This window comes from Hypomesus transpacificus, chromosome 9 (genome assembly GCF_021917145.1).
Source record: "Hypomesus transpacificus isolate Combined female chromosome 9, fHypTra1, whole genome shotgun sequence".
Taxonomy (NCBI): Eukaryota; Metazoa; Chordata; class Actinopteri; order Osmeriformes; family Osmeridae; genus Hypomesus; species Hypomesus transpacificus.
In genome coordinates, this window is record NC_061068.1 from 12,468,189 (window position 1) to 12,483,311 (window position 15,123).

The window sequence follows — 15,123 nt, forward strand, 5'->3', positions numbered from 1 at the left end:
GGGGTGTGGAGGAGCAAGGAGGAAGCAGTGGGGGCAATGCATGTGCGTGTGCACGTGGAGATAGGGACAGTGGCCTGTTGTTCACCTTTAAAAGGGTGCAGCCATTAGGATCCATATTGACAGGCTTTGTGGTGAGGACCATATGGCCTACTGAGGATCAACAATGGACTGAGATGCACACTTATGCACATTAGTTTCAAGACACACGCCCAGTCTATGATGTTTCTACAGTGACCCTTCAACTTTGCCATGCCCACAGCCTCCGGTGTCAAAGTCTTCCACCAGACCTCTCTACAGTAGAAAAGCCTTCTTCCAAATCTCAGATCACTGTGTAGTGCCATGGTTAGGAGTTTCACATGAATACCATGAGTATTTTTGGTGTGTCTTGCTTCTTTGACGACACTTCTACATCATGGCCACACATTTCCTCATGTGGCCATTTGACATTCCAACCTTAATCTGCCTGAGGATTTGAAGCCTGTGTTAGTAAGATGTCTATCCTCCATTTAGCATCAGATGGTACATGATCACCATCTGGGCTCCCAATCATAGCTAGAATCCAGTGGCTATGGAATGGGACCAGATTTAAATCAGCACAGCTGGCAAGCAAGACTACATGTTAGAAAGAGTGAAAGCCAGGAAAGAAAGGGGGACATGGGGAAAGAAGAACAGAGGAAACAAACACTTAAGGGGATAGAAGAAACCATAAACTTCTCTAAGACCTCAGGTCCAGATGGCCTGGCCTGTGGAAGGGTTGGGTGTCTAAGGTAGTTTGCTATTCAGACCAACGGACTGACCCCTGTTCCTCTTGCCCGGTGAAAGTGAAAACTGACCACGCCTGTGCTTTTGTGAAGTGGATGAAGTACATAAGAGGCGATGTGTAACAGTGTAAACATGTTCTCATTCCTCAGATATACAAGGAATGCAGGTGGTACTCTTGGGCCACCTCAGGTCCACGGTCATGGGTATGGCTTTACAAACACGCGTGCACGCTTCCAACATCTCGCAACTGCATTCCTCAGTGTTTTTTTTTATAAACACATAGGGGCATGTTCCTACAGGTACCACATACTAGTGTTAGCTTAGTCTGTTTGAGCCTTTCCCCTTCTCATTTAGTGTCAGTAACCTTCTGTTCAAGTTTGCTAACATGAGTCTGTCATGATTGTAATTGGATGTCGTTGTTATAATAAAACGTATTTGCTTTTATTGCTATTTATTTGTTTATTGATCATGCGAGCGTCCACACACACATTTGTTCCCATTGTCCTTCCTCCAATGGCAGCCTGGAGCAGGGATCAGCCATATGAAAGGGCCTGTGGGGCAGCCTGGAGCAGGGATCAGCCATATGAAAGGGCCTGTGGGGCAGCCTGGAGCAGGGATCAGCCATATGAAGGGGCCTGTGGGGCAGCCTGGAGCAGGGATCAGCCATATGAAAGGGCCTGTGGGGCAGCCTGGAGCAGGGATCAGCCATATGAAGGGGCCTGTGGGCCCAGTCCAGGTGCTCACCCATGTCCGGGCCAGGGTTCTGACGGTGTGCATGTTGGGATTCTTTGCCGAGGAAACCCATGTGAGCATGAGGAGAACATTCAAACTCCTCACAGAAAGGCCACGGGGTTAGTCCACCTGAGAACTAAACAGTACCTGTAGTGGGAATCAAACCCAGTACTTTCCTGCTGTGAGGTGACAGTGCACATCATGCACACCACCATACCACATCATGCTTATAGAGCCGTTGTGTATCCAGGAAACTGGATGATATTTGGACTGTGGATGTGATTCTGTTCTACTATGGATTATCCACATCAACACTGGCTTAAGATGATAGCTTCCTCATGTGATCTCATTTCCTTTGTAGCGTAGTATTGGCTGTTTTAGTGTTTCCATATGACAACAGTGCCACCCTGAGGCTGACAGTAATATTTCATTTCCAACAACATACCACAGAATAGTGAGGGATATCTGCACAACTATTATTGGTTTCTTTGGCACTTCCATCCATCCATCCATGACCTTTGGAACGTCTTGTAAAATTCATGAAAGGCAACCTTTCTCTTAAGGTGTTGGGTATTCAAAAACAAACAGGGTCATAATTTTATTTAAAAACATGCTTTATGCTGCGAAACTAACCTGGCTAAAGGGGGGTTCACACCTACTGCGCTGAAACGTGTTGCTATATTTTATTCCATTTATTTACTGTAACTCAAGTCAAAATATCCAGAACTACCTTCTCTCAAAGGTCTCCCTGTGAGACTTACCACCTCCTCCGTCCCTAACCCTAACCCTTAGGAGCCCTATTCCAGAATGTTCTCTTTATAGCCTCTCACTATGACAGCTCTCATCCACCACCTCATCAATAACATGACATAAAGCTGTGATTGATATGAACGATACGTAGCATATGTATGAGGTATTATATTCCTCATATACCCACTAAACACATCTAAGATTACTTTTTTGGGGGGTCGTTTTTCTATAAAAGTCGGCAACACATGGATTATAGTGGTTAATCAAGTAAAATATTGCATCAAGCCAGAAAGTCCGGGGTAATCATCACAACCCTGGTATTTTTTGTGTACGGTCTTTAACATACTATAATTTGGTACGTACACAATCCTTTTCTGGCGTTCTAAATAGTACGAGTTTTGAGGCGAGACATAGGGGCAGATCTGCATTTGGGACGAGGAGTTGTTCCCAAAAACAGGCACAGGCTTTCCTTGGGTTTTCCCACTAGAGGGCAGCAAACCAAATGACATTCAGCACATACTGTAAGCGTATCAAAGACACTTACATTAACTGGATAAGAGTCTGCCACTACATCCACTGTGAGAAGGTAGACAGGTAGAAGGAAAGACAGGGAAGTCATTTGAGGATACCTAGTGCTAGTGAGAAGGTAGACAGGTAGAAGGAAAGACACAGGGAGGTTGTCTGTGGATACCTAGTGCTAGTGAGAAGGTAGACAGGTAGAAGGAAAGACACAGGGAGGTTGTCTGTGGATACCTAGTGCTAGTGAGAAGGTAGACAGGTAGAAGGAAAGACACAGGGAGGTTGTCTGTGGATACCTAGTGCTAGTGAGAAGGTAGACAGGTAGAAGGAAAGACACAGGGAGGTTGTCTGTGGATACCTAGTGCTAGTGAGAAGGTAGACAGGTAGAAGGAAAGACACAGGGAGGTTGTCTGTGGATACCTGGTGCTAGTGAGAAGGTAGACAGGTAGAAGAAAAGACACAGGGAGGTTGTCTGTGGATACCTAGTGCTAGTGAGAAGGTAGACAGGTAGAAGGAAAGACACAGGGAGGTCATTTGAGGATACCTAGTGCTAGTGAGAAGGTAGGCTTCCCATCTCCAACATTGATATCAGCAGCGAGGCCTAGTATCAAGTTTAACATAATATCAGTTCATCAATCCTCTCCATGCCACCCCTTCCAATGCATCACTGATCATTTTATAGTGGAAATCATTGGGGGCATAGAGCATGTGCCTGAATATTATAGACCACACCAAGGATGCTGTTTACACCAAACCACTTACGTGATCTTGTAGAGTCGCTCATAAAAGACTGGTCCTCGTCAAGTTAGTCCTAAACACTGCATCTGAGGGAAAAACCTCATAGGCTCTTACACTTTTACTAGATCCTGTTTGTATATGTTGTATTGTGGCTGTCAACAATGCATTTCACCCCTGAGGAACGACATTACTGTACTGTACTAGGAACGGTGGGTGGTTTTAATGTACAATATACACCTCTTAACAAGTAATAAAAACACAGTCCAGGTTACTGTAAGCACTACTGGATGGGAATGGTTGTTATTGTTGATGATAGGGTTCCATCAAGGCTGCTCCACACAAGTGTCTGCAATTCATTCATGCCCTCAATTCAAACGCTTGGAAACACCCCTTGCGAACATACAGATCTGAAATGATGGGATGTCAAACAGAGCAAAAAAGGGTTTCATCACTCCTGTATTTTCAATCCTAAAGTGAGTAGGAAGATAGAATCTTAGGAGATCATTTTAGAGGTAGTCCTAAACAAAGCTCCTCCCTCCGCACTCTCCTCGGCTCCTGAACAGACTCCTGTTCCATTTGAAACATGTTGCTCAGTAAGGAAATGCTGTTATCCAAAGCAATGTGAACAGTCTTCAGAGATAACAGAGCTCGGTATTAAACCTCCCCATGTGAAATCCTCTGCTCCTTTGTCATTCTAGATGAGCCCTGTAAAGCCTGACTCCTTCTGATCTTATACTCTGGACGAGCTATTCCAACCAGCCAAGGTAAAGGGGTTCCCACACTGCTTTTACATCTCAGCTCCGCTAAAACCACATGCCAACCGACACGCTACTCCACAAATGCACCCGAGGTTGAACCGTGTTCTTTCTTAGTTTGGCACAAAGCTACAAATATGAAAACAAAAGATTAAAAGTTTCATCTGGCATCATATAAAAAACCCCAGCCCTCTTAAAATAACAACCACTGCATTCTGTGTTTTTTTTAAATACCTTTTTTGTCTTTAATGTATTTACAAGCTTTTAATTTGCTCTGTAGGTTTGAAGTATTACAAGCACTTCATGTTCAGCAACCCTGGCATTTTGCTTTTTTTAACTTGCATTTTGCTCATTTCCATGTGAATGTATCTATTGTTCGTCGTCATTTGTGGTTTATTCATGTTCATTTAGAGTTCTTTAGTGGACTGATGTACATTGCTTCTTGAATACATACCTCTGCCTCTCTCTCTTTCTCCTGAGGCGTATGTACATATCACGTAGAGCAAGCCAAAGCAGAGGAATGACTTCCTGTTTAGAGGGATCACTTCCTGGGGTTACTCAATAATAACCTTTGACCTCCGACATCATCAAGTGACGCCTGTTGTCCGTGTGCATCGTCCACTGGTCTCTTTGCCTTCCCCTTCATTCCAAAATCACTTTGTTTTACCCTGTTTTCAACCAAACATCTTGGAATCAAGGGAGGCTATTTATTTCACAATTATTATTATTATTATTGTTATTATAATTAATAATATTGTTATTTCTATCGCCATCAATGTTCTCCTCACTGTGAGCCTCTGCAAATGTTAAATAAACTTCCGTATTTGCAGTTCTTAAAAAAATAATAAATTAAAGAGTCCGGAACCTATGTATCTTTAAGTCTCTTCTTAAAAAGTAACAAAAGAAAAGTAAGTTAAAATTTAAAACAAAAATATTTTCTATGTATAATACATGTATTTAGTGCTTCCGCCATTGGAATTAAAACTCAAAATGGCGGCATTTCTCAGAACTGTACCGCGAGAAAAAATTCCAGCCGTAACCAAGCCGTTCTGCCCGCCGCGCACATTTTGAAACGGCCGTTTGTTCTGCTGTGAGGAAGAGGGTGCAGGTTATTCTACGTAGCGACAGCTGGCCTCGTGTCCTGGGTTCCCATTGGCTGCCTGCTCCCTTGTCAGTTGTCCTCCGACTCCTCCTCCGCCTCCCTCAGCCAGGTGAAGAAGGCGGTGACAGACTTGAGAGCCACGCCCTTGCCCAGCTGTTCTGCCGGGTCCTTGCTCGACTCCCACTTGTAGAACGCGTCCTCTGAGATCACGTCCTCGTCATACAGACAGTCGAAGAACATCCGGAGGAGGTCTGGAGGGAGAGGAGGGAGAGAGGGGAGAGGAAGGGAGGGGGAGATGGGAAAAGAGAGAGGCAAGTAAGGAGAACCAGTTATCATCAAATTAGAGGTCAAGTCTTCTTCTCAGTGTGTGAATGACAGCAGTGAGTGGCTAGGGAGTCTAATGAAGAGCCTGTCAGTATGGGGGGGGGGGGGGTCAGCGTCTGTGAGTGTGTGTGTGTGGAGGGTCCACTCACTGGGGGGCTGATCCAGGGTGACGATCAGAGCTTGAAGTGCATAAAGTGCTTGCAGCTGTCTCTCAGTGTCTGAGTTAAGGTACTTGAGTAACACAGGCAGTCTCCGACGAATGATGACTGTGTCCACTCGACAGGACGGGCTGTCATCTGCACAGGAAACCAAAGAGAGAGAGAGAGAGAGACAGGTGCAGAGAGAGACCGGTTCAAATCCTTCCCTTCCTGCAACATCTACTAGAACAAGCTGAAACCGTCGGGTTGAGATACAGAACCTCGCCCTGAAAATGTGTTGCGGATCATTCTTGCGTCTGCTCTGTCATTAGCAGCACTTGTGTAGAACATGGATGTGGATAGCGGGATTCGGTTTGAGACAGAGGGGGGGGGGGGGCATTGCTGTGTTTTTTTCCTGTCTTGGTTAGAGAGAGAGCTCACCTTTGACCGCTGCTTTACACACAGCCGTCATGAGAGCCCTCAGGAATGGAGACGAACTCATCTGAGAATCATCCAGATTAGCCTGGACAGAGGAAACAGGACACGCAGGAGGGAGACACGGGAGAGAGGGAGAGGAGAGACAGGAGACCACATTAATCACTCAGGGATCACACAGTCACAACACCAACCACAACTCTCCAGCCCCAGCCTCAGCCCCAGCCTCAGCCTCATCCCCAGCCCAGACGTCCTTACCTCTACCCAGTCGAAGATCTGCTCGTCACTGGCCATGTCCTCCAGCAGCAGTCTCTCCAGCTGACCCCTCAGCTCCTCAGGGCCCAGGGGCCTCTTACTCTGGCCTGCCTCTGAGGCCGAGCCCTCCGACACAGTGAACTGGAGCTTCTGATGAGAGGAGGACAGGTGGTGAGAGGAGGGAGGAGGAGGAGAGATGGTGAAAGGAGAGGGGAGCACCAGAGAGATAGCGGGGGAGGAGGGGGAGAGATGAGGAGAGGAGGAGAGAGGAAAGGAGGGATGAGAGGTGACCCTTGGCGTGTGTCTAGGTGTGTTCCTGTGAACCAGAGGTGGCCCATGTCAGACCACAGAGAGTGTGTGCACATGTGTGTGTGTGTGTGTGTGACTGACCTGCTCTGAGATGAAGGTCTGGACGTCCTCGTCCTCAGGCAGGAAGTGGCTCCAGCTGAGGCCAGCCTCCCTCCACAGCCCGCCCACCTTCCTATGGCTCTGGAGAGGACAGGGGCAGCTTGTCAGCACCCTCACAACCTGGACCGGCTGGCTGACTGCTGACTGACGACTGATAGAAGACTGACTACCGACCGACTGACAGATGAGTGACACGCACATCTTTCATGCCTCCTAGCCTTTCACTCAAGCTTTCACTTTGTTTATATCTGTGGTAAGAGAATCCCACTTTCCCAGCTGAGTTCATCTCCCTTCACACATCTACCTTGCTGTACAGAGCAGAGTCCTCCATGTCCTCCAGACAAACAAAGCCAGCCACTTACCATTTGTTTGCATAGTATGTGCAGTATTTCAGAAAATAGGATCCCAGCTCTTCCCACAGGAAGCAAAGGTTTGCTTAATTCACTGTAGACAGAGAGCAAGACACAAACAGAGACAAAATACACAACTTAGTATTAGTATTTTTATATTGTAAATGATGGCAACTTTATATATTTTATTGTATATTGTATTTTAATTCTAAGTATTGCTAGTCTGTGTACCTTTAGTATAGTTAGCTGCCCCTTAGCAGTTAGCATATTTCAATTTTTAAGATTTCTATATGTTTAATGTATGCACCTTCCTGCCAAAGCAAATTCCATGTCTGTGCAAACTTTAATGGCGATTAAAACCCTTTCTGATTGTGATAGAGTCAGGCCTAGAGTCAGGCCTAGAGCCAGGCCTAGAGCCAGGCCTAGAGTCAGGCCTAGAGCCAGGCCTAGAGCCAGGCCTAGAGTCAGGCCTAGAGTCAGGCCTAGAGCCAGGCCTAGAGTCAGGCCTAGAGCCAGGCCTAGAGTCAAGCCTAGAGTCAGGCCTAGAGTCAGGCCTAGAGCCAGGCCTAGAGCCAGGCCTAGAGCCAGGCCTAGAGCCAGGCCTAGAGCCAGGCCTAGAGTCAGGCCTAGAGTCAGGCCTAGAGTCAAGCCTAGAGCCAGGCCTAGAGCCAGGCCTAGAGCCAGGCCTAGAGTGGGGAGTCACCTTAAGAGCTCTCTCATAGAGAAGCCCCCGTCCCTCAGCAAGGGGCTGAGCAGCTCTGCCAGGTACAGCCAGATGTGGGGAATGTCTATGGCCATGTCGTCAGCCATCTCCAGGGTGTCTGCGAACCTGGTGGAGACGCGCACACACACACACAATCAGGGTTGTTTTTGCAGCAAGCTGAAAACATACACACCCTTTCCAATGCCAAATCTTCCAACAAGAATCACATCAAAATGAATCCAACTAGATCGAGGCTGACTAAATCACGGCCCCACAAGCTAGGAGGAGCCACATGCTGGGGTTGGAGCCAGGGTCCTCCAGGTAAGGAGCCAGGAGGGTGAGGGGGGGGGGGGGACGGCGGTTTGAGACCAGGCAGTGACTGACCCCTGCAGGAGCTGGGCCTTGGGCAGCAGGCCCTGCTTGAGCAGCTGGGACAGCAGCTGGCCCATGTGGTCCCGGGTGATCTGGCTGCGCTCCAGGGTGGACTCCACCCCCACACGCACAAACACATGGAGCTGGTCTGGCAGGTCCAGCTCGTCCACACATTGGATGGCTTCCTGTACGGGGGGGGGGGGGGGTGGAGAGACAGAGGAGGGAGGGGAGAGGGAGAGAGTGAGGGGGGAGGGAGAGAGAGGATAGAGAGAGAGGGGAGAGGGGGAGAGAGAGAGAGAGAGAGAGAGAGAGAGAGAGAGAGAGAGAGAGAGAGAGAGAGAGAGAGAGAAAGAGAAAGAAAGAGAGAGAAAGAGAGAGATGGAGAAGGGGGGGGGGGGTAGAGAGACAAACACAGAGAGAGAGGGGAGATCAAGTGAGACAAGAGAGGAACAGAGATCGAGGGAGAGAGAGAGACAAAAAGCAGCATGTGATCAAACCTCCCCTGGCAGAGTAAAGAGGACGCCCCAGGAGCATGCGGCCGCGTGCGGGTGCCGTGGTGCCAGAGCGCGGAGGCCTGCAGGCGTACCTTGTAATCGTTGATGTGAAGGAACTCATCGATGATGGACTTGGACTTCCTCTCCATGTCCTCCTCAGAGAGAGCGGGTCTGTCTGGGCTCTGGGCCACCACCAGCTCTTCTATCACTGTGGACACCACACACAGGTCAGGGTCACACTGTGTGCTTGGAAGCAGGGAGGCCGTGTGTATGTGTGTGTGCGCGCGTTTGGTCTCCACTGGGCTGTAGAGGGTGAGTGAGCGAGTGTGTGTGTCAGTGAGTCTCCAGTGTGTGTGTGCGCGAGCTCCAGGTGTGCTCCAGAGTATGTGAGTGTGTATCAGTCTTCACTGTGTGTGTGTCTCCACTGTACTCCAGGGTGTGTGTGTGTGTGTGTGTGTGTGAGTGCTGCTCCCTCACCAGGCTCCCTGGCTCTGCTGCGCTCAGCCTCCGTCTTGTCCTCGCTGACGCTGGGTCTCTGGGGGCCCTCGGTGGCCTCCCGCTCCCTGTCCCTGCGGGGCTCCTCTGGGGCGGCGCCCTCCAGCAGCTCCTTGGAGCTCCCTCTCCTCAGCAGGGCTCCGGGCCGCAGCACCAGGCCTGAGCTCGCCGGCTTCTCACTGCGCTCCCTGCCCCCGCTGCCGCGACTGAGGACGCAAAACGCACACGTTAGCATTGTACACGCGCTCATGTTAGAAAGCCCTGCGCGCACACACACACACACACTGACATACCACGCACATTCATACCACACACATAATATACCCCAGAAACACACACAGATACACAAATCGTGTAATCACAAGTTGCAAATGACCAAATAAGATTATTTGTAGGGAGGGGGGGCAGAATGTGAGCTCCTCACCTTCCCAGGACTCTCCTGGCCTCGTACTCTGGGGCCTGGACAGGGGGCGTGCCGGGCTGGCCAGCGGGGGGGCTGGTCTGGGCAGCAGGGTTGGACTGGAGGGCAGAGTAGCGGTTCAGACTGCTGCCACCGGTCCTGGACAACTCTGAGAGGACAGGACGGACAACACACAGTCAGTACTGTACGCAATATGACTTGGGGGAGGGGGGCAGAGAAAGAGAGTGAGGGAGAGAGAACGAGGCAGAGAGAGGGGGAGAGAGAGGGGAAGAGAGAGGGAAGGAACAGACAAACAAAAGACTGGACAAAAAGAAAAAAAAAAGAAGAGAAAAAAAGAAAGACGTAGCAGAGAAAGCAAGAAGAGTCAGTGGTCACCTGAGTCGCTGGCCTTGGCTCCTCCACTGCTGCCCTTCATCCAGTTGAGCTGGGCTCTAGGACCCAGCTGGATCTTCTCATCCACCTGGGGCTGGGGACACAGCAGCCACCACAATCACGGTCACTATCAACAACCACTATCGACCCGGACACTTGACAACAGATAACCACATAGTTAACCCGTCAACACGAGCGATGGAGGGAAGACCCCACACTTTCCCCCACACTACCATGTTCAACCAGCAGAGGGAGCCTGTCTCCTGCCCTGCAGTGCTGCAGTACCCCCTGTGAACAGCAGGCTTTGTTTGTGTGTCGTCGCACTGAACTAGATCAGCTGAGGACAAGGCTGTGTACACACATTCCAGTAATGAGTATGTATATCCAACCGCAGGATTCCGTGAGAGTGTCTGAACTCAGCACAGTTCGGGAATACGTAGCCAAACAGCACAGTGTGTATAGAACTTTGACACAGCGTAAACAGCCACAGCAGAACCTGGGAGATGGTCGGAGGGGACACAGCAGCCACTCAGACAACCTCTGGGTATGTAATCGGTCTGGCTTAGAGGAAGCCTGGAAAACATATTTGGCAGGCGATTTGTCTACAAGGAAGTTGTAGATCTAGGTTATTTTCAAACTGATGCTGAAACTCCAGGGTTCTGTCCCAGTCTACGTGGCTGGCTGGCGTGACGAGGGAGGAGGTACGAGGACAAGGAAGGAAGAGGACATGTACGGAGGAGCAAGGAGTTGGACTTGGGATATGTGGGGAGACTTTAGAAGAAATGTCAGGAGATGTTAGAAGACATTAGGAGGTGCTAGGATAAGTTAGAAGACAATAGGAGGTATGTGGAGGTGTTGGGAGGTATGAGGAGGTATGTGGAGGTGTGACAAGGTGTTGGGAGGTATGTGGAGGTGTTAGGAGGTGTTGGGAGGTATGAGGAGGTATGTGGAGGTATGACGAGGTGTTGGGAGGTATGTGGAGGTGTTGGGAGGTATGTGGAGGTGTTGGGAGGTATGTGGAGGTGTTGGGAGGTATGTGGAGGTGTGAGGAGGTGTTGGGAGGTATGTGGAGGTGTTAGGAGGTATGTGGAGGTGTTGGGAGGTATGTGGAGGTGTTAGGAGGTATGTGGAGGTGTTAGGAGGTATGTGGAGGTGTTAGGAGGTGTTAGAAGGTATGTGGAGATGTTGGGAGGTATGTGGAGGTGTTAGGAGGTGTTAGAAGGTATGTGGAGGTGTTAGAAGGTATGTGGAGGTGTTAGAAGGTATGTGGAGGTGTTAGGAGGTATGTGGAGGTGTTAGGAGGTATGTGGAGGTGTTAGGAGGTATGTGGAGGTGTTAGGAGGTGTTAGAAGGTATGTGGAGGTGTTAGGAGGTATGTGGAGGTGTTGGGAGGTATGTGGAGGTGTTAGGAGGTATGTGGAGGTGTTAGGAGGTATGTGGAGGTGTTAGGAGGTGTTAGAAGGTATGTGGAGGTGTTAGGAGGTATGTGGAGGTGTTAGGAGGTGTTAGAAGGTATGTGGAGGTGTTGGGAGGTATGTGGAGGTGTTAGGAGGTGTTAGAAGGTATGTGGAGGTGTTGGAAGGTATGTGGAGGTGTTAGGAGGTATGTGGAGGTGTTAGAAGGTGTTAGGAGGTATGTGGAGGTGTTAGGAGGTGTTAGGAGGTGTTAGGAGGTATGTGGAGGTGTTAGAAGGTGTTAGAAGGTGTTAGGAGGTATGTGGAGGTGTTAGAAGGTGTTAGGAGGTATGTGGAGGTGTTAGGAGGTGTTAGGAGGTGTTAGGAGGTATGTGGAGGTATGTGGAGGTGTTAGAAGGTGTTAGGAGGTATGTGGAGGTGTTAGGAGGTGTTAGGAGGTGTTAGGAGGTGTTAGGAGGTATGTGGAGGTATGTGGAGGTGTTAGGAGGTATGTGGAGGTGTTAGGAGGTGTTAGAAGGTGTTAGGAGGTATGTGGAGGTGTTAGGAGGTATGTGGAGGTGTGAGGAGGTGTTGGGAGGTGGTGTTGGGTAATAGGAGGGAGGTGGTCAGTGTTGCTGACCTTGGAGATCTTGGGGATCTTGGTGGGGTCGATGGTTCTGCTGTTCTTGGTGACGGGCACAGTGTTCCAGGTCTCCTCCCTCTGCTGCACCCTCTGCTCTCTGGGCTCTGGAGGGGGGAGGGGAGGGTGGCGGAAGGGGGGTCACCACTCTGCCAGAAGCTCTCAAAGCACACAGGACTGAAGTTGATTACAGAAGGATAATCACAAACAATCATCTATTAATTTAGTCAAAGAGACGTACAGGGTGGGATCTGAATCTGTGGCCTTGTGATCAGCAATTAAATTTGGCTAACTTAACAGCCCTTTTTCTCATGGCTATTCTGCCACAGTTTCTGGTTTCTGGTTCAGCTGACTGGAATAGAGAAAGAGAAGACGCTTTGTGTCCACTCTAAGCCACCGTAGCATCTCTGCGGGTACTGGGCAGGGAGGAGAGGGGCTGGGGGGCAGTCAGCAGAGAAAAAGGGAGGAGGGAGGAGTTAGGCGAGGCAGAGGGGAGGGGGGGATGGAGAGTCAGGGGTGGGGTGGGGGGATGGGTGTGGAGTCAGTAGAGGGGGGGAGAGGGGGATGGGGAGAGTCAGAGGAAGGGGGGGAGGGGAAGGCTGTAAGCCTTAAAGAGGATTTGGCCAGCGGGGCTGAGAGTCTGACCTGGCCGTCTCTTGCTGTCCTTGGAGAGCAGCTGCTGGTGCACCTTCCTCTGCTCCTCCTGCTCCTCGATCTTGGCCTCCTTGTGGATCTGCTCGATGGTCTTGGGACCCTGGTCGGCTCGTCTCGACACCCAGTTGTGCTGCGGGGGGGGAGACGAGCCGGGAAGCCCTCTTTAGAATACGCTCATGGGCTCATGCACTGCACACGCACACACACGTGTGCGTGGCTACTCCTGTGGGGACTCGCTAGCCCCTAACCCCCCTAGAAATAGCACCAAGATAATGTCCTCAAGTGAAATGTCTACTTAGTTGTGGTCCCAACAAGAATTGTTAAACATGTCACCCCACAACACGCACTCACCAATCGAAGGTCTATTATATCCTGAAGCATAAACCGTATCCTAGAAGATGTCTTCCGCTCTTTTACAATTTTCTCCATCTGATTGAAATACTGATCCATGCGGGGCTGTGGGAGAGACAGAAAAAAAGAGAGAGAAAAGATAGAAAGAAGGCGCGGGGGGGGGGGGGGGGGGGGTTAGAGATAACACAAAACTAGAACATTCTCAGTTCCCTGCTGTTCACTCTACCTTCAATTCAGATCAGTCCACTCAATTCAGCAACTATGCACTTGTATTTCAAGAGAGAGAGAGCGACAAAGAGGTTTCGTAGAGCCTAATAACTGCTCACAAGCTCACTTCACAGGGAGAACCTGAACTGAGATGTGGGGAGAATGAAAGGAACATCAGTGCCAGCCACCCCCCCCCCCCCCCTCTCTAACCTTCACAGCCCTTTGCCTGACCCCCCCAGGGACATAAACACAGCTCACTGACCCACTAACTGACCCACTCACCTACAGAAAGAAGTCAACCTTGTTAGTGTCTCTGGTCAAGCGTGGACATTTAACATTTACATTTGATTCCTTCTGCCGACGTCTTTACCCAAAAGCGGAGCACAAGTGGTGCATAAAGAAACTACAAGTGAAGATTATGGATTAGGAGTGCAAAGTTCTAACGGTATTCAGGTGGTCTGGATCAAAGGAGGTCTATATTTACTAGCCACGTCGCCAAGTTCCAACATCCTAGAATACAACAGTGGATGTGAGCTCCACACGAGCTGAGGTCACACACAGATGCAGTTCATCACCTGGGATAAACTGTCATCACCTGTGATAAACTGTCATCACCTGTGATAAACTGGCATCACCTGTGATAAACTGTCATCTGTTTTGTAACGCCTCAAGTCCCCTTAGTCGTTGGAACCCAGAGTATTTACATGTCTAGTGAGAAGGACAGGAGACCCAATGAGCGACCATCACGTCCTAAGAAAGTTCAATCTGTTCCAGGGAGCTTTCACCTGGGAAGGTTCTAACCGGTAAGGTTCCACCTAGGCCAGGTTCTACACCCGAACGTTCCCCCCCCCCTCACCTTGGCCTTCTCGAAGTCCAGGTCCTTGCCGATGGTGGTGAGCAGCCTGCAGAGGCACTCCAGGGACTCCTGGTCGTGGTTCTTCAGCAGCTTGACCACGCAGTCGTGCATGATGGCCTCCGTCAGCATCTTCAGCTTGAACAGCTCCCCGATGAACTTGATGTTCCCTATGGAGCGCCGGCGGGCCTTGTCCTTGGCCTCCTCCAGCTCCTCCTGCAGACGCTCGCGCTCCGACTGGAGGGGGGGGGGGGGGGGGGGGGGGAGGGGAAAGAAGAAGGAGTATAAGGTGGAGGACGGAGCAGTTGGGGATGGGGGATGGGGGGGAGACAGGACATGGGGGGGTTAGCGACCTGGACCAGGTGACAGCTGGTTACTAATATACATCCTGGTGTATCTGCATAGGGCACAGCTTGGTAGTAGGAAGGGAGGAGTGGGACAGACGAGTGTGTGAGACATCAGACATGGCGTGGGCGGGCACCCACAGATGTCAGCCACAAACCCAGACATCTATTCCTGGTTGGATTGCGGAGGGGAGGTGATGAGACAGTCAGATGGAGCCTCCTACAGTTCTACTGCGGTGATTCACTCACAGTTTGTTCGTGTGAGAGCAGATGCTAATGCACTGCGCATCAATAATTGGCATATGAGCCGCATCGCAGTACAATTCATAACCTGTGCCAATTTCGAGGTCCAGCTGTCATTGGAAACCAATGGGTCTATCAGTGATACTGTGTTTGTATGAGTAGTGAGAAGGGGGAGGCAATCTGTTCCAGAGGGAGGGTCTACCAGGGGAGGGTCTACCAGGAGAGGGTCTACCAGGAGAGGGTCTACCAGGGGAGGGTCTACCAGGGGAGGGTCTACCAGGGGAGGGTCTACCAGGAGAGGGTCTACCAGGGG

General features: G+C 50.1%; 1 protein-coding gene across 9 annotated transcripts in view; it reads right to left on the bottom strand.

Annotated features, from left to right (window-relative positions):
• Nucleotides 1–3,727: 3,727 nt before the first annotated feature.
• Nucleotides 3,728–15,123, bottom strand: part of eif4g3a (eukaryotic translation initiation factor 4 gamma, 3a) — a 41,098-nt gene continuing 29,702 nt past the window's right edge. For all 9 annotated transcript variants that reach the window (XM_047024573.1, XM_047024571.1, XM_047024574.1 and 6 more), the window contains 16 exons: nt 14,227–14,460; nt 13,164–13,268; nt 12,804–12,942; nt 12,159–12,265; nt 10,128–10,218; nt 9,756–9,900; nt 9,314–9,537; nt 8,929–9,044; nt 8,355–8,527; nt 7,971–8,096; nt 7,280–7,361; nt 6,900–6,998; nt 6,513–6,659; nt 6,261–6,342; nt 5,832–5,978; nt 3,728–5,609 (listed from right to left, as the gene is read on the bottom strand). In XM_047024573.1, the coding sequence (XP_046880529.1) occupies nt 5,428–5,609; nt 5,832–5,978; nt 6,261–6,342; nt 6,513–6,659; nt 6,900–6,998; nt 7,280–7,361; nt 7,971–8,096; nt 8,355–8,527; nt 8,929–9,044; nt 9,314–9,537; nt 9,756–9,900; nt 10,128–10,218; nt 12,159–12,265; nt 12,804–12,942; nt 13,164–13,268; nt 14,227–14,460 (2,199 nt within the window). In that variant the 3' untranslated portion in view covers nt 3,728–5,427. The remainder of the gene's footprint in view (nt 5,610–5,831; nt 5,979–6,260; nt 6,343–6,512; nt 6,660–6,899; nt 6,999–7,279; nt 7,362–7,970; nt 8,097–8,354; nt 8,528–8,928; nt 9,045–9,313; nt 9,538–9,755; nt 9,901–10,127; nt 10,219–12,158; nt 12,266–12,803; nt 12,943–13,163; nt 13,269–14,226; nt 14,461–15,123) is intronic.